Below are 27,341 nucleotides of genomic sequence, written 5' to 3' on the forward strand. Positions count from 1 at the left end.
GCTTTTCATTGAAGGGTGGAAAAAAAACAGAACTCTAGGCATTGAACCAACATTACGAAGGTTTAATCTGACAGATGGTGAAGGTACCGGGAGGAATCAATTAGGTCAATTATTATTTTTTTAAGCAAAGTCCAATATGGCATTTCTGTTATTGATATCCTCGATGACTCCTTAAGAGTTGACTAAGTCCTGGTTTCATTTAACGTAGTTAACTATATTGTAGTATGAATTTACTTCCACTAAAGAAGAGTTGTAGGATGGAGGGTGGGAGTTACGTTTATCAGTTCCAAAGCAAAAACCGACGATAGGCGTCCCCGAGAAAACACCGGAGAAATTTCTTCATAGCATTAAAGTAAATAATAGGAAAACGGCGACGAGCTGTTCTGAACCGGGGCTCTAGTGTAAAGCCTATATATCGTGCTCCGTTGAAGGAATATGGCATATGGGTATGCCAAAACATCTGGCATTGCTATTGTTATAGTTCGAGATACTGTAAACTTGCAAGTACAAGGCCATAATTGGGAGGGGGAAGGTGACTTCGCTGGGGTTGGGTAGAAGTATTGAGCCTGTACTGCTACCGACATCTAGATTGAACACTCGAGGACCTTATAGGGGCCCTGGTATGATAGCCGCAACGGCTTCTGGGTAGCATCAGTCCTCACTAAAACTGGGGTGCCAACTTCAAGCTCGCTAGGGGTGTAAATCGTTGGCTGTGCGTGACGAGATGGCGAGGGCGGCTTCACTTTGGCAACATCTCCTGCAGCATTGGCAGCAATCCAGTCTTCCTTCCCTCGACAAAGCGCCTTAGCACATGACTGTGCTGTGATGTCTTTCAGAGGTATTGCTTCAGGCCACCGTGTAAACCAGTTAATGATCGTGAAGCAATACTTGTAACCGTGTGCGAGTCTCGCAAAGGGCCTACAATATATGCGAGTCTAGCAAAGGGCCTACAATATCGGGATGTATGGTGTGGAACTGCTTTGTTGACTTAGAAAATACTCCTAATTTTTTCTTAACATGTCTAGTCACCTTAAACTTCTGGCATGCGATGGAGTCTCCCAACCAAGAGTTAACGTCCTTGTTCATGGACAGCTGAAAATACTTGCTGGAGACTAGCCGCTTCATTGTCCGAAATATACGGCCTCTTTCCCTTTTCAGAGATCCCGCAGCTTAAAAAGTCAGGAACTCCTTGAACTTGTATCTGGGGTTTTTTGTTGAGGATGCTAGGAGTCCTGAATCCGCATTCACTTGAAGACGGACCGCACCACTTGGGAAGCAATTTACCTCCTCTCTTGTAGTCCAAGGACTCCTCTATTTGCGGACTCAGGACTCCCAGCATCTTCAACAAAAAAATTCATTTCGGTCTGGTCTAGGTTTGAATTAGGACGGATTTCACTTCAATATAATTCGCACTCATGTTGTGTTTGATGCCACTTCCGTTCACCCTGCTGCCAGGGCAGAGGTGAGGCAGCGTCTGATGAGTTGCCTCTGCCCTGGACGAAACCGTCAGTCAAGATTTTTTCTTTCTTATTGTCTTTGGAGTTCGACTGCAGGATTTGATGAACTGCATCATCCTTTTAGCCGGCAGTGATCGCCGAAAAATGGACTGCAGATCTGATGTTGATCTCAGAGATTCGGGACAACTTGTTATCGATTAAATTGTCTTTATCGGACAAATCTTGAATGTCCGATATAAACTGGCTCATGAAAGTTAAGTGCCGAAGTTGACGATGGGGCGCTCTGTCTGGTGTATGGTCCGTGAACAAGGTGAACGGCCTGCCTTCAAGGGAGAAACAGAAGTACCTGATGCAGTGCGCAACTAGTAATCTACGATCATAGGCGCTGTAATTCTGTTAAGCAAGGTTCCACTATTTTGAGAGAAACCCAAGGGCTGCGAGCTTTGGTTCACCATCAATATCTGAGGCATCGAAAAACATGGGTAGGAGTGCTTTGTGTTGAGAAAATGCCAAAAATGTGGCGTTTAACAGACAACTTCTGGAGACTACACAACCTCCCGTGATTCTCTAGTTTTAAGACCAGGCACAAGGTATGGTCTGGTGGCGACCGGCTTTGTGGAGAAAACGACGATAGTAGCTTACCATGTCTAACAACCTTCTAAGGTCTTTGTTCTTATTAGGAAGCGGAAAAGGATAGGGTTGTACCCCATCAGGGGTGATAAATGAAAGTTGACCTGCTGCTGAAGAAATCTGCATTTTAAACGTTAAGAGCTAGGCCATTGTCAAGCTGTCGTTGAAAATTGCAGTCGAGATGTGCCAAATACTCAGACTCGGTGGAAGAGACGACTAGAACATCATTCAATAAGACGCAAGAGAAGCCCAAGTTTTGAAGTATAGAGTGTGTGAACCTCTGGAAGGTTTCCTTGGTATTGCACTGGCCAAAAGTCATCCGTGTGAACTCGAAGATTCCAAAAGATGTACCTTTGGAATAACTTCGGATGGTATGCGTAGACCTCGTCGTTCAAACCCTTCTCAGGTGGTAAAGGATAGACCTTCGAGAAAATTTGGGAGCCAGTAGTGTTGATGTCATACTTAATTGCCTAAGAGACACTTTATTTGGTAGTAATGCTGCGATATTTTTTAAGGAAACGCAAATGCTTGGATCGGGAACGTCCTCAGAAATGATGGAAAAGGTATTGTCGCTTGTACATGTTGAGACTTTCCTTGGCGGCCTAAGGTTGTGGGGTCTGTCAGGGGCCTATGCTGCATATTCATCAGCAACCCAAGGTAACACAAGGGGACACTGATGTCAGCTAAAATGAAACACCACGTGGAGTTTGCTGCGTCTAATTTCTGGTGATGAGGGAACTGTTTCTTGGGTCTGGAGACGAAGAGAACTGAGACTTTGCCCACCAGAAATTTATGCCTGCTAAGAAGGTCATACTTTGTTAGAGGGTTGTGTTGCTGCGCTTCGACGAGCACGTCGCACATTGTCTTAGTTGCCAGCGGGTCCGGCGGGTGAGCTCATGGAACTCGAAATGCAGAAGGAAAATTTAGTTGAGGCTAAAAAGTTGAAGTGAAGGATCGTAGAGAGTTTGCAGCTGCGGCGAAGGGCTAGCGAGGAAAAGGAAGTAACAGATACAGATGCAGATACGGCCTCAAGTGTTCCACAATATCGTTCAAAAGTACATTATAATGTTAAACGACCAGTTAGGAATCAAGGAAATGCTAGGCGAATTCAATAAACGAAGGCAGCGAATCATTCCTCGGATTCAAGGATTGGAGGACACGTTCCTAGAAAGCCTCTTTATCTTTCATACTGGAGGTCATCGCTAGTGTATAGTATTGAAAGTTTATACTATTCCTCAGATTTCGTCAGAATTTCGTAAGTTCTGCCTAAAATCGGTTTCCATGTCATGAAAGCGCACTTTGTGGGTGTCCTTTATATGAACGCAGGATGCTAGATGATCCCAGATTAGGTTTGTAATTTCTCGAAACTAGCTTAGCATTTAGTTCCTGTGTGGTGTTGCCAAAACTCCTATCGGAGGATGTGTTATATGGGTGTGCGTGCATCCAGTGTATGGGCATACTTATGCGCAGGGTAGGTGGGAAAAATTGGCTATAGGAAAGATACTCAGAAAAAGACGAAGACAAATTTACGGTGTAGGATTTCGAAAACCCAGTGCCAGTGGTTTTTGGGAGTGGCCAAGCGAACCGCAGTGTTTCAGCAGTGGGAACCTGGACTAATGCTGCAAGAAGTGTTACAAGCGCACGGGAGGGAGTAGAACTGAATCCGTTGACGAACCCGCGATTGAAAGTGATACCCCCAGTGGGGAGTGTCTAGAGGGATAATACGCAAAGATAGAAACTGTGACGTCTAACCACCCGAGGGATGTAAGATGCGGTGACCAATCGAGCATTGTCTTAATAGCACTTGATAACCAAGAGGAGAAGCCGGGAAGAGGCTACACGCACGAATCAACAGGGCAGCAAACGCCCAAGAGAAAACAAGGCTCAACTCCTATAAATGAAGTTGATACAAATCAACCACTGCCAGACAGCGCACCACTTTCGCGAACCATCCGCGAGAAAGACACTGATGTGGCCATAACTAATGAGGAATACCGAAATCGCTGCGTTGGCATTTCTGTCAAAGATCAAACAGGCCAAACAGGCTTGGGAGGAACAAGTATTTCAAGAAACAATAGAGCAAAATAACAAAATATCCGACCGAATGTGAAAGGAGAAAGGACGTGGGTTAAAATTCGTCGAAGGGCATTTTAACGCGTAGGCCGGACGACGAATATGAGAGAAGGGGTTCTGTTCAAAGCATTTGCAGAGCTAGATGTGGTACTTGCCGAATGCCGAGATCTCATACACTTTTAAAGTTAGGGACATGGTGTCTACAGTAGACATGGCATACGTGAAATTGCTTTGCACGTTAGTGAAAACTGAAAGTAACCACCAGACAATCTGTATCGAGATCAAGGACGAATTGACCTCGAAAAAAAGCTTTCGCGAAATGCTGGGAGAGTTGCCTGGGTGAATGGCGAAAGCTTTCGAGGTGACACGTTTCCCGCTACGCTAGATCCTGACATATCCCTGGATGGTACGGTTATAGGAGAGGTCACCTGAATTACTCAATGGGTGACGCTACTATGCCCAGAAGGTGACTGATTTTTAGTAGGTAACGCATCTACCGATGGAGTAACGTCCTTGGTGGTTTAACGTGAGTACCTATCGAGAGGCCCACGGTGTCCCAATCAAAGTCCCGCTGAGACAAACACAACTATACTAGTCTGTACTGAGTGCATGGTTCAGCATTCATACTGATGGATGCAAGACCTATCTAAATCTCAACCGAACTTTGGAGTACGGCACCCGTGTTGAAACGAAACACCACGTTTGGGGCTCGAAGACCTTTTTTCCCCCAGGACGCAACCACAATCCCCATGAAATTTCCACTAGGGGGCCAACCGTTACAGCTGGGCTGAAAGTACATGAACCAGGAATTCTCCTGAGTCATAGAAATTCAGATGGCTCCCATGGTACCAGTAGATGGAGCGTTTTCTGGTAATCAGAAGACTAGGAAGAATACAAGCATCGGTTTCGATGCCTCCACTCCACACTGCCAAAAAGTCGCGATCTGGTGGATACTGTCCCATTTTGGCTTTGGATGTCAGAAATGTATTCAAACCCGCCGACTGAAACCATCATCGGTGTTCCTTGATATTTCGCTAGTCCCATAGTCAAATAATCTCTTAAAGAGGACTCTCTGGTACGGAACGAATTAGGGCCTCAAAGAGTACACGACCGGGCTTGGTATTGAGTACCCTGCTGTGGAATGTCATGTATAATGGGTGCTTGTGCTTCCCCTTCCAAAGGATATTACAATCACTTGAGTTGTTACATAAAAGCAGTCAGAGAATATGTTGGGTTACGTGACAGAGCCGGTGCGAGCGGTAAAGTCCTCGCTAGAAAGAGGTGGACTGCCTTGGTGAATGAGAAAAAGGAGTCGAGAATGAAAGTGGAAATCATACCTGGACTGACGATTATTGCCAAGTTGAACTTTATCGAGCAACTACATTAGATATGTCAAAAGGCAGCTAGTGCGACCACCGCAAAAATGTTACCAAAAGTTGGCAGGCCAAAACACTGTCGAATACCGCTTCTAGCCGGAATGGTGCGTGTCATTCTGATTTACGTGTCACTTGTTTGGGCAGAGCAAGCTCTTACAGACTAAAGTAAATGGATTGAGTTTACCGGTTGATAGCTCTGAGGGTTTGCTTTCAGAACCATTTTAGGTGAAGCAGTACTGATGGCGGCAGGTATGATCATCATCATCATTGACGGATATGACACCAGTCGAAGTTTTGGCGAAAAAATGAGCACGCTTTTTCGCACTGTGGGCAAGGTCAGAGTCGTATGATCTGTAACAACGTAGATGGGACGATTCTTCGAAGGATCGGTAGACGTACAGGCGCATTTTCAACGTTAAAGCGAGGATGGAGCGGAAATAAGGGGATTGTAACTGACCCATTACCCAGTTGCTCACAGGACATGGTGGTTGCCACAAGCAGTACCTTACGTAAGTGTTGGTACACCGGAGGATGCAGAGCATGTGATGGTTCACTATGTCAGGACTTTCTTGGGGAGAAAGAACCTGAATCAAGGGCCGGGAAAAAGCGCAAGCCGGGAAGATATTAGTTGCGAAGATGCGGGAAGGGAAACTGGTATAGGGTTTCCTCCGCAACCGTAAAAATAAAGAACAAGCTGCTGAAAAAAGTTCAAAGGAGCAAAAATACCAGGGCCTAAAGACAAATCATCGTGAGGTAATACCGCGTGGTTGTTGCTGGATAAAACGGGGGTTGGATTTTAATAAGCATGAATCCCACCCGCCTCCGCTTCGCGGTTAGTTGAAGCGGACGAGTCTCTTGAGATTCTCGAGCTTGTCCCCGGGGTTTAAATGTGTCAACTGCGTCATGAACGTTTGTGTTTGCCTCGAGGTTGGAGGTTTATCATAGTAAATGTGGCAGTCAAACCGAAGTACAGTCTCATAAGTCTATAAGAAAGAAGGGACCATGTGGATGTCCTATACGCTACAGAGTGGTATAAAATGGAAACAACAATCTTCTTTAATTTGCGTGTTTATTGAGCAAATGCTGCAATTACTATGTAAGATAAAAACAACTGACCTGATTAAGTTTTCTATCTTTAGATGAAACGCATCTGCAGTTTTCATAGACACATATGTAAGCAATGTTTAACTGTATTAAAAGCACCAAATTTACCAAAGGCTCTAAAGAATTCCACTCTTTTTTTTTCTATCACCAAGTAAGCCTCTAATTTCTATGACTTGAACGTAGACTTTGAATGTAAGTTCACCTTATCAAAGATGTGATAAGATGTTCATTATTTACTCGCATTATTGATGATTTCATTTATGTCGTTTGATAAATCTAAATTTTTTTTTCATTTTGGAATTGTTATTAGAATTTTTTTTGAAGGTAATTGGAATTTTTTTCTTTTATTTTTTTTTTTTAAATGAATGTCACTGTCAAAATCTAAAAATTGCTGAATATATGTTTATACACTTAACATTGCAAAATCAGTTGTTAACCAAACATAGATAAACAATAACGAATGACAATCAACTCAGGATATCAACCAAAATTTAAAACAAAATAAATTAGGAAAAAAAATCAGGTTTTTAATAATTTGCGGAAATAAAACAAATTAATGCAAAACGACCAAAAATCCAATACCAAAGGGGGAAAATAAGATAAACAGCTGCCGTAACTGTTGACTTTTAAGATTTTTAGTATTTTTGGAAGATGGAAATTACACATTACCATGAATTTTCAAAAATGTTTTTCGCCCTTCTGGCATTTTCACCAAGTTTCTGCCACTAAAACTACTCATTCTTCCTTTAAACGGTTAGCACAGGTGTGGTGAATTTAATTTATTCATCTTCGGTGGTGAAGCAATCTAAATAGCTAAAAGATTTGAATACAGATCTGAATCTGGTGGTGTTAAAATTTTTAGTAACATTTCCTTTAAAAACTACAAGCTCAACAGCAGGAAGATGAATTTACATAATAAATACAAAGGAAAGGAACGAAAACTATCTTCGTTCTATCCAGTTTTCATCTAGAATATTTTACAATGTAAATCTTAACTCATTACCAGGGTCAATCATAGATATTATAGTCTAAGCGATAATTTTCATTCTTACTAATCTACAGCTTCGAACCGTGGCGACGGGGGCCGTTTTTCGGCCCTAAACACATTGCTCATTCCAGCCATGCCAGTCACTCCCTTCAGTCCGGTACTTTGGAAATACAGCAGGATATAAGACTCTCCATCGGTTAGGTCAATATTCTCGGAGAACTCCAGCCTCAGCGAACGCCTGACATTCCGATTCTTCGTCCTTGGGCTTTTCTTCTCATCAACCCGGGCGGTATACTCATAACCTACATACTCCGAAAAACTGCTGAAGTCACTACGATAAATGGCAATCCAATCGGTCCCGTCATTCTCCTCGAATCCTTCTGGAATTGTATACAGGATACTGTTGTCCTCGCCAATATGCCATGATGGAATGTATGCAAATTCGATACTCTTCTCCGCTGGGTCCTCGAACACCTGAACGGGTATGGAATTTTCGGAATCAGGATAAAGTTCATTATGCATCATTTGGTGTTGGACTCCATCACCAAAATCAACAGGCTCCATAGATCGGAAGGAGCGAATCCCGATAAACCGGTTAGCAGTGGGTTGTTCATGCTGGGGCTTTTCTACTACCTTCAAGCAAGTTTTGGTTAATTGCAAGTCAAAAGCAGGAAATTCGTGCATCATTCAAGGGATTGGGGATCAAATTAGTAATCATGCAAATAGAAAGAAGTTAAATTAATGTAAAATCAGAAGTAAAATTAAATAGGACGAACAGAGGACGATAGCGGAGCATTGCATGGAGTGCGTACATTCAGCAATTAACATCGAACTAGAAAGTGCTGTACTGAGAATTTAAATTTCCCCATAAAACTGAAGTGTTTGTACTGTGATTGCTAAACGTAGAATAATGAATCGAAAAAAGGAAAATCCTAGTGCAGTAAATGTCAGCTATTTACAGGAATAAATATTACCTACAAAATTGATACGAAAGTCGATCACCTTTAACAAACGGTTGTCCATTCCAACCTCGACCATTTCCTTTACAATATTAATAAGATTTCAAACCCCAACACTTTTCCCTTCCTTGAAAACTTCCCAGACCCCCGACAAAACCCCAACCCAACAGTCCCTAACTTCTAGTTAGCCAATTGGGAGCGCATAAATGCAGCCTTTACATCCGAATTTCCATCTCTCTTACTCCCCTTCAACAGTCAAGACTCCAATGGTACCATTGATCTGAAAGTTTGTCAAAACACTGAAGCAACTAAACAAGTATGTGACGAACTGTTCCGACCCGTTCTCTCAATTACTACAATCTCGCCTCTCTTCGCAATGACATCTTGCCGGATATGAAATATAAGAAGACTCTCAATCCTCACACTTCCTAGATGAAATCCGGTCATCCCGCGAGCGAGTTCTAACCTTCTGCACTAACCACCTCCACGGCCACCTCGCCAACACCGAGCTGAATCCTGTCACAATACAAGGAACTCAGAAAAACCTGTCCCCGCATTGGGAAAACTCGCCAACAATGTGTCAACTTTCCTCAAAACATCTCCGCGTGAAAAGGCGAACACCCTTGCCGACCACTTCCTCCAAGCGCAACAATGCACTTTCCATCTTCATGACCAGCTTTTTGAAAACAAGGCCAACGAGCCCATCTCCAACCTTCTTTTACATCCATCTTTCCTACCGCGACAGGCTAACACGAACCCCTTCTCTCAACCACTCCCTGATCAAGAACTTTGGGAAAACATCCCATCCTGAAAAAATACGCCTTATTTTGTCCTCAATCATCAACCACTGCCGCAATAACGTCCACTTTTCCGCTGACTGGAAGAGTACTCGCATTGTCTCGATTTCCAAGAAAAAACAAAACTCTCTCAATCGCGATAGCTACAGGCTTATGTCGATTGTTTATTCGTCCGCCGAAATCTTCGAGCGTGCAACAAAATGTCATATAGACAAACACACTTCTAATTCACCAACCAACATTTGGCTGAGCACGTCCTTCTCATTTTAATATCGGACGTTCTTCAGGAAAACACCGACAACTACCCATCTCCTCGATCTAAGGAAGACTGTCGACTCCGCATGGTAATATGGATCCGTCTTCAAGCTTTCCGGGATGCTAAACTTCCACTCGCACCTCTACAAACTGATCTTCAGCTTCCTAGATGGGCAGCAATCCCAAGTCCACATATAGTCACACCTGTCGGCACCTTACTTATGTCATCCTCGCATCCCGCAAGAATCAATCCTTTCCGTCAACTTTTTCTCTTCCTAAATTCGCACAAATACGAAACCATCCTGTTTCACGAAAACACTCACGTGATGCCGAAAGTTTGGAGGACATCTCCTTCAAAATTTACAACACTCCCATCTCAAGGGTCAAAGAAGTCACCTATCTTGGGGTGACAATGACCTCCCGTTTGCCCTAGGTATCTCATATCCTCAGGGCACTGGAGCCGATGCTTTATCATCAAATACAATATCCCGACGCTCCAGAAGATTAAACTGTTTTGTTACAAACAGCTTATCCGCCCTCTCCTCATTTTCTGGTCTGACATTTACCAATCCCAAATGGAGTGCCTGCGGGGCCCAAAGTACAATATACTCGAAAACCTTCAAAAACAAGGACACGTTCAAATACATTTCCAACCAAGTCCTGTATGAGTCCTGATAAACTTCCCGCATCGACGCTGTCCTAGCCCGTCAAGGCTTCAACTTGGTAAGGACCAAATGCCAATCCCATCCAACGCGAGTGGAAGTTTTTTTTTCGACTTTTTCGGCAACAGGATTTATCGATAAATATAGATTTAAGATATGATAATAAGGCTTAGCTTATCATCATCCGCAATAATAGAGACGGAAGATCTCATGGATGACCGATCCCTGGAGGCAATCAAACATCGGAGTTGCCATATCAACTATCGATTTCACAACATACCTGTCCACGTGCACAGGGAAAAGCCGAAGAAAGATACCTCTGAGGAGACACCGGGTGAAAAGCATACCGAGGTCCCCGTAGGAGTCTCGGAAGCCATTGAGGCGGAAAGGACTGGATCAGCCAAGAAAGTACACCTGTTGCCCAGTGAAGAGCAGAAGCTGGACAACTTAGACCTAGATTTTCTAGGGCTTAGGGTGAACAGCAACGTGCAGGAAAGCGCCATGTCGAAGGAAGAGGGTGATACTTGACGTGACAGTGAACAAGAGCTCCAAACAATAACGGAGCCGATAGGCAGCACTAAGGTAGCCCAGATAAACCTCCACCATACGAAAGCTGCATCTGCGGTGATTGCAAGGGCAAGTTCTAAGGAGAACATTGGAATAGTGCTGGCTCAGAAGCCCTGGATGTCCGGGGGGCAGATTCGCGGTCTGCATGGAGGAAACAAGGACTCCTCTTATGAAAAACCAAGAACTTGCATAATTCTTAATATATATGTCTTTTAGAGTTTTTGACCGGGGACCTTGTGGCTATCCAAGTCTCACTGGAAGCCGGGAGGAGCAATCGCGAGGCAGTCGTGGCATCGGGCTACTTCTCAGGAGGCGACATCCAGGCTCCACTGGGATAGGTCGCTAAACTGGTGAAGTACTGTGAGAAGAGCGCGTTACCACTTCTCCTCGGCTGCGATGCCACCGCCTATCACGAAGTCTGGGGAAGCCGCGACACCAATCGAAGAGATGAGCACCTTCGGTAATTTATTCTTAACAATAAGCTAAAAATATTAAACATAGGGAACACTCCAACATTTGTGACCAGCACTAGACAGGAGGTACTAGACGTAACTCTAGGAAATACTCTAATGAATGGGCTGGTCAGGAATTGGAAGGTGTCGGATGAGTCCCCTATGTTTGATCACAGAATAATCAGATTCGACATTGAAGGCAACTCCGAAATAGAAAGAATAATAAGGAATCCCAGGAGAACGGATTAGGAATTCTATGCAACCCACCTGAGCAACAACAAGGCCCACCTTTAAGGAGCGGTGACACAGGAGCGAACTGGAACTAGAAGCAACGGTGGAAAACCTCAACTTAGTCGTCATTGATGCATATGAGGCCAGCTGTCCGGCTAAGATAGTTAAGTTATAAAGGGATGTATCTTGGTGTAAAAGGAACCTATTCAGAAGAAGACCGAAGATGCGAAAACTCTTCAACCGCGCAAGACAAACCGGGGACTGGCCAGGGTACAAAAATGGACTGACTGCGTATAGCAACGCGATCAAGGAAGCAAAACGGAACAGGTTCGGGAAATTTTATGAAGGGATCGAACTGATTGCCGAAGCAACCAGGCTTTACAAAGCTGTAGCTAAAAACGGGGCAATCTCTTCTGTCTGTTTGAAGTGAAAATGGGACATTTACCGAGAATGAGGAGGAAATATGAGTGTACTTGCGTCTCAGAACTCTTTTCACGGGGTCCTACCCCACGGCGGCAGGCGGCAGCATTATGCCTGACACCCCAACAACGAATAAAAGAGAGATAAAGGAGAACTGCAAACTAGCAAAAGAGGTATGCTCGGAAGCTAGGGTAAGGTGGGAGCTTTTAAAACACTGAAATCACCCGTAGTAGATGGCATCTTCCTAGCACTAATCCAGAGAGGCCTAGAAATCATCTTACATTCCCTTCTGAGGATGGTAAGGGGCAGCAAAGCCCTGGGATATATACAGGGCATGGAGGTGGGCAAAACTGGTTTTTATTCTGAGGGTGGGTAAAAAGGATCCTTTTCACACTATATCTTTCAGACCAATTTGCCTAACATCATTCATAATCAAATCCGTGGAGAAGGTCATATTAGAACTAACGTTCTAAAGCGTAATCAGTGTCAACACGCTTACCGTATCAGCTGACGGATGTACTACGGGATGCCATAGAAACAAAAGAAATTGTTCGGATTTCTTTTGCGAATTAAGTGTGACCCTCTAGTTGACAGTATACCTGCGTCCTAGGTAGTGGTAGCCTTGTAAAAGTCTCCAGGTGAAGAGTGAATCGCGAATGTCCCGTAAACGACGGGATACACTGGGAGTCCTCTAGACCGCTCTCTGCTGACGTCGATTGGGTGATGTGAGCCAAGTTATGCCAAGGTGGTAGTTGTGGAGTGTATCAGGAGCCAGCGTCTTCAGGACCTTGATTGGATAGTGTTCATTGAATGAGTATTAGTAGCCCGCGTTGCCCAAAGCGAGCATTAATTCGCCCGTGAGTTCCGGGATCAGATAAGTGAGGTTTAGGGCTGAAGAAACTGGAGTAGGTGTTGATTATTGTGGTCCGCTTGCTTGCACTAGATGCGCTGGTAAAATCCCCACGGAGAACAAAAGCTAAGTCGATTAAATAACAGGAAAGAAGGAAGGGTTGGGCGCAGCGTGGAAATGTGTTGCTCAACACACGAGGCAATGTAGGCTGAAAGACCTGACGAGACCCCGGGATGCCAAAATAGCGGAAGCCTTGCGAAGCGATGCGACTGATGGTGCGGAAAAGGCATCTCCAATACCCTGCAGTGTTCCTGTTCTGCAAAAAAAAAAGCTCAGGGAAAGTAGCTAGACATGACCAAGTGGATTTGGGCGTGCAGTGGAATGTCCTAGCTAGAGCCGTAAAGGAAAGGCTCATCAATAAATGCGCGATAGTAATGGAACGCATGCGGTTGGTAACGTTTCTTAAGAAGAACGTCAGCAAACGCGTGAAAAACGGGCTGCAGGAACTCGAGGAACTACTGGACCGCATTTCCTCCTATTGGCAAACATGAACTTCAGCAGAATACGCGAGAAAGGCAGAAATCGCCGTACTTCCCGCTGAGAACATTGTAAACGCCAAAAGCATCGTAGACAGCCCCCTACAAAGTGGACCGGGGGAAAAGTGTAAAGAGGAAGTTGGGATTGAAGGAGACTTTATCCAAATATATTCCTGGGCGTGATATATTGAAGACAAAGAAGGAAAAAAGGAAGCAACACTCTACGTTGTCAGAAAACCGTCGGTCCAAATTCAAGGAGGTAGATCACTTTCAGAACTTAGAACTACGGCAAGCAAAACCTTTGCGAAAGTTCCCAGCGAAATCCGCCGCAAGATGAAACCCGTAAACAGCTGAACAGAAGTGTCTTTTATAGGGAAACTGAACGATGGCGGAATCGCTGTTGAATTAGACCCGGTCCCCGGAGGTGGCCGAGCGCCCCCCCCCCCCCCCCCCCCAAATTTCGACGCAAACTCAAAGCATTGAAGGACGTAGTTTTGGGCACGGAGCACAGGCACGGAGCGTGCTTTACCCGTACTTCAGAGAAACGAATCCTGGAAATCGCGGCGATAATCGGGCTCGTAGTTTTAAACACTAGATCCAATCAACATTCCGGCGCCCAGGCTACCAAAAAGCATCCGTGACGTAACTTTTGCGTCGAAATCGAATTTTTGAAGACTTCTCGGTAAGTGACCCCCAGGACATTGCGTTCGAAGTGGTTGACGCTTCCCCTGTGCGCGAACGTCGCGATAGTAAATATCGGGAGGTTCGTGGAAGCTCTTCAAACAGGTAGAGTTCCGCTGGAGGACACTTTGAGGAGTGACCTGCAATTTCCATACTGAACATGCTTGACATGGCCGGGAAAGTCTTCAAAAAGCTCATCAGGAGTTAAATTGCTGAAACGAAACGTGTTAGGGACTTGCCCTCAAGGTCGTACGGGCTCAGATCTGGGAGATCCGCGGTGGATGCTATTATGACGGTCGTGGATGCGAGGCACACAGCCGTCGATCTCGAAGGATAGCGCTCCTTATAACACTTGATGTCAGAAATACCTTCAATTCCATAAGATGGACAGATATGGTATGCACATGAGAAAATTTATTCCACGTGCCGAGCCATCGCTTGCGGATAGGTGGTTGCTCGTGAAGAACGGCAACGCACACGAACCGAGGGGAACTCTGTTGACGAAATGAGTCAAGAGGCAGATTGATTGCGTGGCTCATTAGCAATTCAGATCCTATGAGCTTAAAGCATGGTGAGATTGACTATTTCCTTACCCCACTTTTAAGAGGGTGCGGAGGTTTTTAGTCTTATTTACTGATTGTGTGTGTTGAGTTATGGATTGGAAGGTGGGGTGAGTTTCGTGGACACAGGAGAGCTCTCCAGGCAAAGTTATCAGAGAGGTGCTGAGGAGAGCTGGCAGATGGAGTCGTGTTGCGAATTACGTTCGACTGCATCTTGTAGCGAACAAGATTGAGCTCGGCCGATGGAGGGACCGAAGTAATCAGTCAAATAGTTCCAGGCTAGTTCTCTAATGACAGGGAGGTGTTTAGTTGGTATTGCGACGACGTACTATTGCGGAAGTTCATTACTCTTTGCGTAAATGTATTCACCTACCCTACTATATATATATGTGTATGAAAGAATTCATGCGGAACGTATAGATCATTTGATAAATAAAATGGAATAGCCTGAACTAAAAATTAACCTAAAAGACTAATAAAATCGATCTGGAAGCACTAATAACGTAAAAAAGGAAACCGAACAAAAGCGCTGCCATAAAGCTTACATCATTATCCATTGCAATAGGGTGAATTTCGGCAAAGCCCATAAAATATTCATTCAGATAAGATAATAAATATAAATCATGCTTTCATTATTCTATTGAGAACGTAAGCTGCAATTTGATAGTAGAGGCATAAGAGTAACCAATAAAAGTTCATTTTATATGAAGAGAAATGATCCTAGCCAAGATTAATGAAGCAGCCAACTAAATTAAAGGCAATGATATAGTATAAATCTGATAGCAAGCGATAGTCATGAATTAGATAAATGCACCACTACCAAAACCAAAGAACAATGAAACCCGGTGATTCAACAATGAAGCACGGTTACAGGCACAACTTCCAACTGAAATATGTTCTCATTACGTACCTTAATTACAAATTCGCTCGTTACAGGTTTATGATCACTAATCGTATATCCCGGATGGCTTTTGTACGATGTTTGTTCTATGCTTAATTGCACGTTTTGATAGGCATCAGCCCTAACTTTGTACAGAATCCGATCACACCAGGCTGGCCTTCGTCTGAAATGTTTCCAACCCAAAAATAAGCAAACTTTCCCCTGTGGAACGTACTATCGATTTTTTATCGATAAAGCTCTTTATCTTATCAAAATTGGATGAAGTGATTTAGTTACTTATATAAAGTTGCGGTGGAATTAGATACTATCTAACTCCATCATTTGCTTACTCACTTCATATCATAATTAGAGGTTCCTCGTTCAAATTTGAAAGTGGGTGGAAATGCTGGTAGTCGTTCGTTCAGTTGATAAAAGGCTCTACCCTCTTTGCGGACAGAGTTCAATTGATCACGATCCAAAAGTTCGGATAGTTTGTCTTTTTGGATCATTGCACGAATATCTTGGGGCGTAGTTTCATTCTCGCCATTTAGACGGAAATTTAAGTCACCGAACCAGAATACATAGCTGAAATGACAGAGAGGAAACCATAGTTAATCCCAAGTTTAGTAAGCGTATAGGAAAGAACAATGAGACTGTTGCGTCAATTATAGATACTTTTCGCATCTGGAAACTGATTAAAAATATCGGATTTTTGGGGTCCGACTTAGGCCAACCAACATTTGACTTCCGCCAATTTCCAAGAATTGTTGACAGTAACTATCTAAAAATATGAAGAACTTACTCATGGTCAAATATCTCTCGATACATCTTCACATGATAGTGATGATTGTCTAAAATCTGATTAAAATCTACAATTCGCTCGTCAAGCATATGATCGTGAGCTGCCAAGTGAGCATTGACTATCGAAACCGCTGTCCCATATAAACTCAAGCGTATACTAATAGCACCCTTGTTACCCTGAAATAGAAGAATCCAATTAGCCAATTCTCAAAAAAGATGTATCTAATATATTCTCCAGATACTCACCCACATCCCTCCTAAACCTGTTCTAGTGTATTCTGTTTCGATTTGCCTTAAATGCAATATGTGTTTCCTTTTTGCGAACAATATTAAAAGCATTCCTTGCATTTGTTCAGATTTGACAGCGACATAGTCACGTTCTTTGAGGATTTCCTTGAAGCGTTGTGTCCAAGGGTCGTCCTTGAAGAAGCCCAAAACCATATTTTGTGGCTGAGCATTGATTTCTTGGAGACCGATAACATAGAAATCTGGTTGATGGTTGTCATTTTCAGGATTTTTTTCTAATCCAAGAAGGTTTGTGAGTGGTGATGCATCTGGATATTTGGAGCTTACGTTCCATGTGACTATGTAGAGGCTGAAATAAATGGATTGATACTTAGTAATAACAAATATTTAATTCTTTTATTTCAAGATCAGATCAAGAATTTCAAAATGATCGATACGTAATACAGCAAAAAGATAAAGTTTCCACACATAGACTATGGAATGGAGTACGTCAACGGTGAAGCGTCCACTGACGATCCCCAGCAACCCAGAGCAGAACGGAGTAACCGAGCGGAGAACCCGTATCTTAGTTGAAATGGCCCAATGTCTACTGATCCAGTTTGGACTTTCATCCTCCCTTTGTACTGAAAAAATATTAACTGGAACTTCATCAGGAATCTCTGTCAAACCTTTTACAAGATATAGATGGGAGAGACGCCGAACGTTAGACACTTTCAAGAATTTAGTTCCTCTGTTAATGTTTATATGAATCAAGAGCACAGACAAGTTTGAACCATGTGCGCGAAAATTCTGCTCCTGACATTAGCTAGCTTTCGAAGTTTGAATCCTTGGGGAATACCGAGTTGAAGTTCTCCGGGATGTACGATTCTTGAAAAAGTTTCAAAAGGTAGACTGACATCAACGTGACAGGCAATGAATCGGATGTCGTCAGGGGAATCGAGGAGGACTTGTTACCTAAAGACATCATTGATGTTGCACTAAACAACTAGAATCGATAATATAAAGCTTTCTAAGTTGGTTAGGCGCCATATTCGACAGAAGTTCCCAGGGATAATAGGACAATTTTTCAGGATGCTTTCAGCGAGCATGATCCTTACTTGTTCTTTGATGTGAATTCACTAAACACTAAAGACCGAGGTCTGGGATTAGGTGAAGTCAACGTAGCAAGTCGACTAGTCCTGAGGAATAAAACTTAACGGAAAGCCACAGTAGTCACAAAGGGATTTCCTCAACATGCTAGAATGGTGGGAACGTAGTATGCACATAGAGCAATTTCATATTTTCACTGCTTTTGTGAACATTGTTATTGGAGAAGAAATTCAAATGGATATCCTAGGATACACCGAGAACATTTGAAAGTTCATCATTGAAAGGAAGTAAGGATCCAAGAACATTATTGTCAAAGCCAAGAAGAAGCGTTTGGAGTTAATTTGAGGGAACGATGGACGTCATCTAAAGAAGAAACATGCTGGGCATTGTAGACACCAGTGGAAGAACGCAGAGTTACATATTTTTGGGGCAGAACCGAAAATCGGGAATGCGAGTATCTACACGAACTTCAAAAGCGAAAGAAAAGAATACACCTTAGATATATAGATATCGATTCAGAATAGCAGAATCACACCCAATTAGTACCCCATTTTGCCCAAGAACGCTCAAACCGCCAAAGATGAAGAGAAGCCGCCATACAGAGTCCCCGTTGGAGTGTTAATGTGTTGCTCAGCCATGACTCACCCTGATATAGGGCATGCTCGCCAGTATTTCAAGTCCATTCAATGACTGTTTTGAGACCAGTCAATGGCAAGCTGTGAAGCGTATGCGACGTTACCTTGAAGGTACATTAGACTTAGATCTTACTTTCGGAGCAAGGAGATATAGCCAGATAAGCTACATCGATGCTGATTGGGACGCGTGCCATAGGTCATGCACCGGGTATATTTGCAGGTTGTGGAAGTTGTGTTTCTTGAGATTGCTTAGAGAGATTGGCACTCTTCAGTCTTCATGGTACACCTCATCAATTAAGGGCGAAAAGAGTGGTAGAAGTCTGTCCTTTTGCCCGAATTTTTGCAGACAAGCAGCTAGTCGAACAATTTATTCCGTTTTTTGACATGAGTTCCTGTTATTGTGTCCAAAAATTAGAAATCCTTGCATTGTCCACTGAAAGACATGATCTACCTGATCCAGAAGTTGAAACAATCATATTCTTTCTCCCTTATAATTGCAAGCGGAATATTGTTCTCCTCTTCAAAGTCACTTTCCTCAGCCATATCCCTGACAGTGAGAAACTGAGTTCCAAGCCAACTTTAAGAAAAGGTCACAAATTGCAACTTACTTCAAGCAGCTTATATTTTTATACGTAATAAGACTGTCTTGATCCCATAAGAAGACGTCTCCTGATAGATATAGGACCCCCAATACTTGTCATTAGCTGAAACAATGAATAGTAATCCACCCGCTTACCCGCCCCATAAATTTGCCAAGTCTACTTTGCGCCTGTCCAACAGTGCATCCAATAATAAGTGCCGCAGCAACACAGGAGCTTATTTCTTTTGCCGAACTCCATGAATATTCATTGTCCAACTGCCTGGATCATTATAGATGCTACCCAGCGACTCCCCTATCCAGAGTTCCTTAGTCCTTTGTTGGGCGACATTTGCAATGAAATAAGGAATTGGTGAATGATCAAAGATCCTTTGTGTTAACTGTTATTAACCATGAGGGCCATAAAGCCATCATTATAGAAAATTTTGACCGTTTCGATGTTCCTGCATCCAGCTGCAGCTCTACCCTAGCACCCGTCCATATTAGTTAGCTCGTCTTTTTCCTAGTCAGTCCAAAAATATGGGAGAACGGATGAGCGAGATGTTCAGATCCACGCCTATGATTAGGTCCCTTATTTTTATTCTCAATTTCTCTCTTCCGTTTCCTCTGTATCGGAAGTTTCCGTTGGTGCGTAAGACTGTACTATTGAGATGTTCCTGATTGTGGGCCGGAATCTCGTAGCTAATAATTTGCCTTACACCGACTCCCAGGAGATAAAAACACGGATAAAGGCTTCTATAGTCGAAGAATCTATCCTTTTCCAAGACATGGCAGCCATTTCTGGAGCTCAGTAAAATTCGAGAGTTGCAGGTTGCTAGCTCACAAACATCTATGTTAGTCGCCTTTTATGCCAAGCAGGACATATTTTGAGTGAATTTTAAACCTATCAGCTCACACTTCAAGGCCCACACCTTGCTGTGGCTCCTGGAGGAGCTTAGCAAGGGTGGAAATCCAGCTGGTACAAGCAGTCGAATATTTAGTAGTACATCCTAGACCCTAAGTTAACATGGAAGCACCATATCCAGGAACAATACCAGAAATTCTGCAGTTTGCTCTGGTGCTGCAGGACTGCGATGTATACATCCATAATAAAACCCGTTTTGATGTATGCATGCATCATTTGGTGACCGAGACTCAACTTTGCTAACAGCAGGAAACTGCTGGCGCAGATTCATAGGCTCGGATGCCTAAGTATTATCGGAGCGCCATTTATGCCAGGTGCTTTGAACTATTCAAAGAACAGTATGGTAGCTCTCACCTTTTTATAGGTAACGAACTCGTGAAAGTACCATGATTTCTAAGAAAGCCCAACTTGGGTGACTCATCCCTTTCAACGAATCTGGACAGTCTTGAAGTTTCTCTTTCGCCTTACAGTTCCTTAAAGTACACACTAAAGGAGTCTCGTTTCGAACACCTTACGAGCCTCTTATATTCACGCTGTGAGTTCCGGAAATTTAACCAGTATTCGTTCTTATTACTTTTGCAAGCACAGTTCAGAAGTCGCCTGATTGATTTGCTGAGTTTTTGCATTTCCCGTTTCAACCAAGGAACCGTTTTACTGCTTTGGCTTCGGGAAATAGAACAAGCCTCCTTATAGTATTCTAAAAGTGTATAGTTCAGAATTTCTACTTCATTTTCAAGCGCCAAAGGAGTCCTTAGTCACCAAAGGAGCTGTACTTTATTGTCAAGAAGTTCATTGAACTTTGTCCAATCTGTTTCCCTAGGGTTCCGTCTTTATAATACAGACTGTTTGTCCGCAATAGTCAGATTGAATTCTAGGTGTCGATGATCTGACAGTGAGACCTCGTCTAGCACCCGTCAGTGTTTAATCAACTCTAAACACTTTTCAAGTGCAGATTGTTAGGTTAATTACTTCGCTTCTTTGTGGTCACATGAACGTAGGGGCGCACCCTACGTTTACAGTCATGAGACCAGCTGAAGTGATGAAATCAAATGGGCTTCTCTCCTATTGGATTGCATTTGCTACTGCCCCAACAAATATGTTGAACATTCGCATCGCACCCTATTAAGACTTCGAGACCACTTGATTCTGCGTATGCTACCAGATGCAATAGTTCTTGCGTCGGTGGAAGATACAAAGAATCATAGGATAAATAAGCGATGGCAACTATGATGTTTTTCCTCTGATCATTAATCTGATATTGTACGATGACCGTAACTAAGTCCTGGAAACAGAACTGTCTCAGCATGAGTGCCTGCAACCGTGTTGTCATCAGGACACAAGCTGTCGGTCTTATGGATCTTTCATCGTAGAATATCCTAGCCCCTTTTCCTGATCCAATGCCTAAGATTATATTAAATCGAACCCATGGCTCTTGCACCAGAAAAATATAGGCGCAGCCCTGCAGCTTTGTCAGCTTCGCTGCCAGGAGATAGGAGGAGGTTTGCTGCAGGTTAATTTGACCGATCCTTATGTTTTTCGACATAAACTTAGTCAAATATGTAATGGAAAATGATTAGAAGCGTATGCCGCGCTTCGCGTGTGACGGGGTTTTCGCTCACATCGTACCGCCGGAGACTCGATCCCCTCGTTTTTGATTTCTCGGAGAAAAGCTGCGCTTGGGGGTACAGCAGCTTCCATGTTCTCATCCATGAAAGGTCTCATCTCATCCCGCAGACCGTTCGTGCGTTTTCCACTTAGCACCTTGACTGGTTTGTGGTGTTCGGTTTGCATAGATTCGATCGACTCGAATTGCACCAAGTTAGTTCCGTTGACGCCTCTGGCTTCCCTTCCTTCCGCCTGTTCCTTGATAGGTGTAGGAGAAGTTACTAGCAGGTAGGATTCATTCAGTAGCCCCTTCACCAGTGTGAATCCCCATACGGGGGGTTCGCCACTGTATGCACTATCCTCCGCGCGCAGCTCCATTGTGAGAGAGCGCACTGAAGATGCCGCAATTTGCTCTATATTGTGTGAGTCGAAGACCATTATTGTTTTTTGCTCTCAAAATGGAGATGATACTCTACAGTTCCCTGATATGATTGAATTTCAATCTATCTAGGAAAAAGTGGACTATTATATGGTGACTTCCCCTGAGCACATTCAGACACTTTTGGTCCAGTTTGAATACCATGCTGAAACCCTACACGTTCGTAGATTTGTCCTTCTTGGCATTCATGAGCTATACCTTTCAGTGTCCGAACGCCATGCCCGGGTTCTTTGCAACCAGCATGCGGATCATGTACTCTGCCTTCCTGCACGGCTCAGTGATCACAAAGTGAACTTGGCTGACTATCAGAACTCAAAGCCGGGATTACCTGCCGGAGGCACTTTAAGACAGCCTCATCAGTGCACTCCAGTGCACCTTGATTGTCAAATCCTGTCTTCGTTTCAGGCTGCAGTATTTTTTTCCACAGGCATTCTCGGAGGATGGTAAATTGTTCTTCTGACATTTTGCTATCCTCCTATGGCAGCGGTCTGAACTGAGGCTGCAGCTTGACAATCCAAAACTTGACTCCGGCTAAGCATTTGCAACTCTTCAAAAGGTCACCACGAAGGACATGTTTCCCATTTCAACTGACAAAGCATATCTACAGAGCAAATAGATATCCTTAACACTTGTTTTCCTGAGATCAGTATTTATTTAGAGTTTTTGTTGGGGACTTAGAATATTTACAGAAATATGTTACTAACATTTGTTGACAACACAAAAGTTGTCAATGATACTTTGAAGGACATTTGGCTGAACGGAGGAGGATTTTATGTTTGTAGGATGTCCGATTAGTTTGGAATCACCCAAGGATCCCCTTCGAATTACTTAGTGTTCGGCATAACATGGCATGATAAGGGCAGATAGCTTAGAATTCACGAATTATATTTTATATGGAGGCTTCGCTGATGTGACTACGTAAATATTAGGTCCGCATTTGCAAATCATGTGGCGCCGGGGATCAGAAAAAAAGAGTTAACGTATAAAAACCTGAAACACTTTTAAACTCGGTTAATAGGTCAGAACTACGCCCGTTTCTAATTTATGTGGGAAACGCCGGACACCGGTTCTAGAACCAGCTCCGCTCATTCTCACTCTCCATATTTTTTATCTTTTCAAAATTAAACAAAAAGAAGATACAATGTGATGCCCGAAGAAAAAAAAAGTGAGAAAAATAGAAGGAAGAGGTAAAAACAAAGCCATCCAAATACATATGTATGTATTTCATAAACATCTGAATTGATTAATCAAACAAATTCCGGAGTGTAATTCGCGCCCAAATATTATTCAAATTACCCCACACTTTTCGCGGAATGACCAACGTTTTTTTTTTCACAATTTTCTCATTCATTTTGTTGAAATCATTTTAATCTTCCGTAAAAACTAGTTTTACTCAAGTTTTTATAGCGCTAACAACCGCATGTGCATCTGAATGAGTCGACAACGGCAAACGCAATCATGATTACTAACAAACAAAAAAAAAAAGATACAACTGGAATTACAACATAGAACTACAACCTGTGGCCAGCCAGGTTGGTAGCCAACAACGTAGACGGAAAGGAAAAACACCTTCCATTGCAGTGAAAATAATTTCAATTTCATGATCTACTCGCCGGTAATGATGATGTTTTTCATTTCGCTTCCTCATAATTTCAACTATTCCAGTTGGCCATTAAATGCAACCAGGTTGAGTGAAAAAAGATAGATGCGGTTTAAAATGTTGTTACACCACTGACCGTATGGTTTACATATGCATATGTAACGCGCTAAGTTACATTGGAAGGTAAGCAGCCCCTTCTGCTGAACTGATTTGGTCAATGGGAAGTGGTCATTAATGGAGGAATATTCAAAATTTAATAAGAAGTGAAACAAGATTAATTTTCACGGCGTATTCACAGTCTTAATGGAAAATGAGGGTTAGTTCCTCAGAAATGGCGCAAACAGTTGGCTTGCCAAATAAGTACAAACAAGTTTACCAGAAAAAACATACATAAATGAGCGGAAATAACTAGAGATCTGCTGAATGGAGGTAATCTGGGGGGGATTCGCACCTACTAAAAACCACAGCGGTCTTTTCAGCCTCAGCCCTGCGGGATCACCATTTAGGTATTACTTCGCGGGGTAGGTTTGCCCTTAGGTGCTCGGCTTTCCTCCTTCATTATCTCCTCTTTGGACCTCAGCGTCTTCACATCTAAGTTCTCCGGGCTCACACACCTGCTCAACACTTGCAAATCTTGGGCAATGAAACATCACATGCTCTGGGTCCTCCGGTATGCCAACGCATCTAGGACAATTCAGAGAATCATCCCAAACCCAAAGCGGTGCAGATACTGCCTGTAGCAACCACTATGTCCCATGAGGAACTGGGTAATGTGGTAGTTGATCTCCCCATGTTTCCGCTCAAAATACACCCTAACGTTGGGAATGAGCCTGTGCCCTCTCGTAGACTCGTCCCATCTGCGTTGCCAGAGATCATATGACTCTGATCTTGCCGCATTTCTACGCCCTGTGTGGCCCTCCATACGTCCTGTATTTTACAGCACATTTATTTCTTTAGCCAGAATGTCAACAGGGATCATGCCCGCCACCATAAATACTGCTTCATCTAATGTGGTTCAAAAGGCACTACAAACCCTCAAAGCCATTAGTCAGTAAACCGGGTTCACCTGCTTCCGTCTCTGAGATTTTGCAAGGGCCTCTACGCACTCAGGTGACGAATAGAGCAGGATGGAATACACCACTCCAGCTAGAAGCAACCTGCGACAGTGCTTCGGCCTACCAGTATTCGGCAACATTTTTGCAAGTTCCGTGATGGCACTAGTTGCCTTTTGGCATGCATATTTTAGGTGTTCCCTCAAGCCCAATTTGGTGTCAATTATCACCCCCAGATATTTGATAGCCGGCTTCGATACGACCTTTATCCACAGACTTACACTTTTACAGTGTTATTTTTCTGGTGGTTGGTTATTAAAACCGCTTCCGTTTTCGCGTCCGCCAAGGTCAGTCCGGTTTTTTCTAGCCAAAACTTTACCGCTCTTACTGTTTCCGTCGCATAGACCTCCACATCTTTTGGGTGTTTTGCCTTAACAAGCACAGCTAGGCCAGCAGCGACGCAGACAATCGTAGTTTTCTTCGGGACGGGAAGAGCAAGCACCCCATTATACATGATATTCTTCAACAGGGGACCAAGTACCGATCCCTGTGATACCCCGGCTGTGAAAATGTACTCTTTGGGGCCCTCATCCGTCCCGGACTAGAGAGTCCTCTCTGAGAGGTAGTTTTCCACCAAATTCGCTATATTCCCGGGAATACCTATATCAGCCAACGTTCCTTTAATTCTATTCTAGTTGACCGAGTTGAATACGTTTTCCACATCCAGTGCCAAAACGGCACAGTAGCTGCCAGAAATCGGTGCACCTTTTGCCAGGATTACTACCATGCTAGTTGCGTCCACGATAGAGTGGGTATACTGGCTGGCTTCGACGATTGGTAGGAGGCTGTTGTAGACGACTCCCTCCACCATCGTCCTCATTGTATCCAACAGGCAGATATGACGGTACGGTTGGGAATGCCATCCTAACCTGGGGCCTTGTTGCCACCGATCCTATAACATATTTCCCATAGCTCCCCCACAGCTACCGGAGGCATTATGCCCTCATTTAGCTGGACAACCATTTGCCTTCTCCTATTTTCGTGGTGACGGAACAGAGTATTAACAATTTGTTTTGGGAACAGCTTGCGAACAGCTCACCTGGAATGATCTTCGTAGCCTTTTAAATACCAATCTATAGGCCCCAAGGCTTTATGTCAGCATCGTCATACATTTGTTTGAAGCAGTTCTTTTTGCTCCTCCGAATGGCTGGCTTCTTTTAGGCGGACACGAAGTTGCCTCTGTGCCTTCTCTCGACCGTCGCCACCAAGCTTTCCCCTGAGTCTCTGGCAAAGTCCCCTTACCCGGAAACATGCGGCTCGTAAACTTGCGATTTCGTTGTTCCACCAGTAGTTGGGTTGCCTACTGGGGAACAATCGCCTTTTGGGCATAGTAGCACCGTAAGCTGCTGTCACTCATCGGGTGATTTGGGTGGCTTTTTGTTTAGCCGTACTATTCAGGGATATGTCGCGCATGAGCGCCGCGGAAAATGTATCCCCTCAAAAGCTTTCGTTTTTCAGCCGAGCATACCACCTGGCATTCAGCGAAAACTCTTTTTCGAACTCAATCCGCCCTTGATTTCCATGCAGATTGCCTGGTGGTCGCTGTGAGTATGGTCCTCACTGACATGCCAAGCGACTCTAACGGCTAAAGTGGCACTCACGTATGTGAGGTCCACTATAGACCCCAGCCCCTTCCCCGGAAAGTGTAGGAGGCCCCAACATTCGACAGCACCACGTCTGCCTGGCTGATGAAGCACTCCTTCGGATGCTCCATTATTTCTTCGCAGGCTTAATCTCCACAAGTCCACAGTGCTGCTTGGCCCGTTTGGTCTTTGACCGAAATGCTACCACCGTGGTTCCGATATGAGTCACTAATTATGGCCACATCGATGTTTCTCACGGATGGTTTGCGAGAGTAAATCCTACGCTGCCTCGCAGTGGTTGAGGTTGGCTTATATCATTCTCATTTGCGACTTATGTTTAGGCCTCTCCAGTATTCCGGGCATCTGCTGCTACCTACAATGTGCCGATGGTTCATCCCCCTTCCCTTTGCACAGTAGGCAATTCGGGTCTGCTCCACAGTTCTTGCTGATATGACCCTCCGCTCCCCATCTCCGGCACTGGAACATGCTCGTGCGATATCACATATGTATATATGTATAACTGGCGGTTCCTCCTCCTCAAATATAAAATTGGTTTCTTTCCAAATTAATGAAAGCGCATTTTACTTACTTCTGGAGCATCGCAACTGCAAGTCTTCTGGGTGATTAAGGCTCCACGGGTTTTGTAAGGTTTCAAGCATCGGGTGACCTGCTCACACTAGGCCGATTCAATTTGCTGATTTTTGTAAAATTTAAATCTGATGAGATCATGAACATTTGGTTGCGATTTACCCCTTGATGGGTATAACGCCTCAAAGATGCCTACGCGCAACCGTAGTTCGCTGAATTGCGTATTAACTCCACTAGGACTTCGCGCTATGCATGCATTCCCCTCTCTACTCTTCTCCGCAGAGCGCTCTTAGGGAGATCCACTCGTCGGCCAACTTGGTACAGTGGGTTTCACTGCATGACGTATCTAGCAATACCACGCCTTCTCAATGTGTGCAATATCCACTGTCACTTTCACGACCACATTGCAGGCTTGTGCGGCGACTAGCTGTCAACTTGTATATTTCAGCCAAGTTTGGAGTCGTCAACATTGAGTTGCTATGCTTGGAAGATCATGGAGCCCTAGTCACAGTGGGCGACTTTTTTGACGATAGAAGAAGTGAAGTGTGCTTTCTAAGTATTCTAGTATTGTCTCAAAAATATCTAACTTGGACACGAGACTTTTATACTGCACTTAAGATGAAAGATGTTTGATATTCTTACAATTTATTGACATTCCCAATT

General features: G+C 43.8%; 1 protein-coding gene across 3 annotated transcripts in view; it reads right to left on the bottom strand.

Annotated features, from left to right (window-relative positions):
- Positions 1-6,588: 6,588 nt before the first annotated feature.
- The window catches only part of LOC119650362 (inositol polyphosphate 5-phosphatase K), a 30,605-nt gene continuing 9,852 nt past the window's right edge, over positions 6,589-27,341 (bottom strand). For 2 of the 3 annotated variants that reach the window (XM_038053050.1, XM_038053049.1), the window contains exons 2-6: positions 16,526-16,874; positions 16,281-16,456; positions 15,833-16,063; positions 15,509-15,662; positions 6,589-8,261 (exon numbers count right to left, since the gene is read on the bottom strand). In XM_038053050.1, coding sequence (XP_037908978.1) covers positions 7,692-8,261; positions 15,509-15,662; positions 15,833-16,063; positions 16,281-16,456; positions 16,526-16,874 — 1,480 coding nt within the window. In that variant the 3' untranslated portion in view covers positions 6,589-7,691. The remainder of the gene's footprint in view (positions 8,262-15,508; positions 15,663-15,832; positions 16,064-16,280; positions 16,457-16,525; positions 16,875-27,341) is intronic. The other variant, XM_038053051.1, reaches the window with a different exon arrangement.

This window comes from Hermetia illucens, chromosome 2 (assembly GCF_905115235.1).
Source record: "Hermetia illucens chromosome 2, iHerIll2.2.curated.20191125, whole genome shotgun sequence".
NCBI lineage: Eukaryota > Metazoa > Arthropoda > Insecta > Diptera > Stratiomyidae > Hermetia > Hermetia illucens.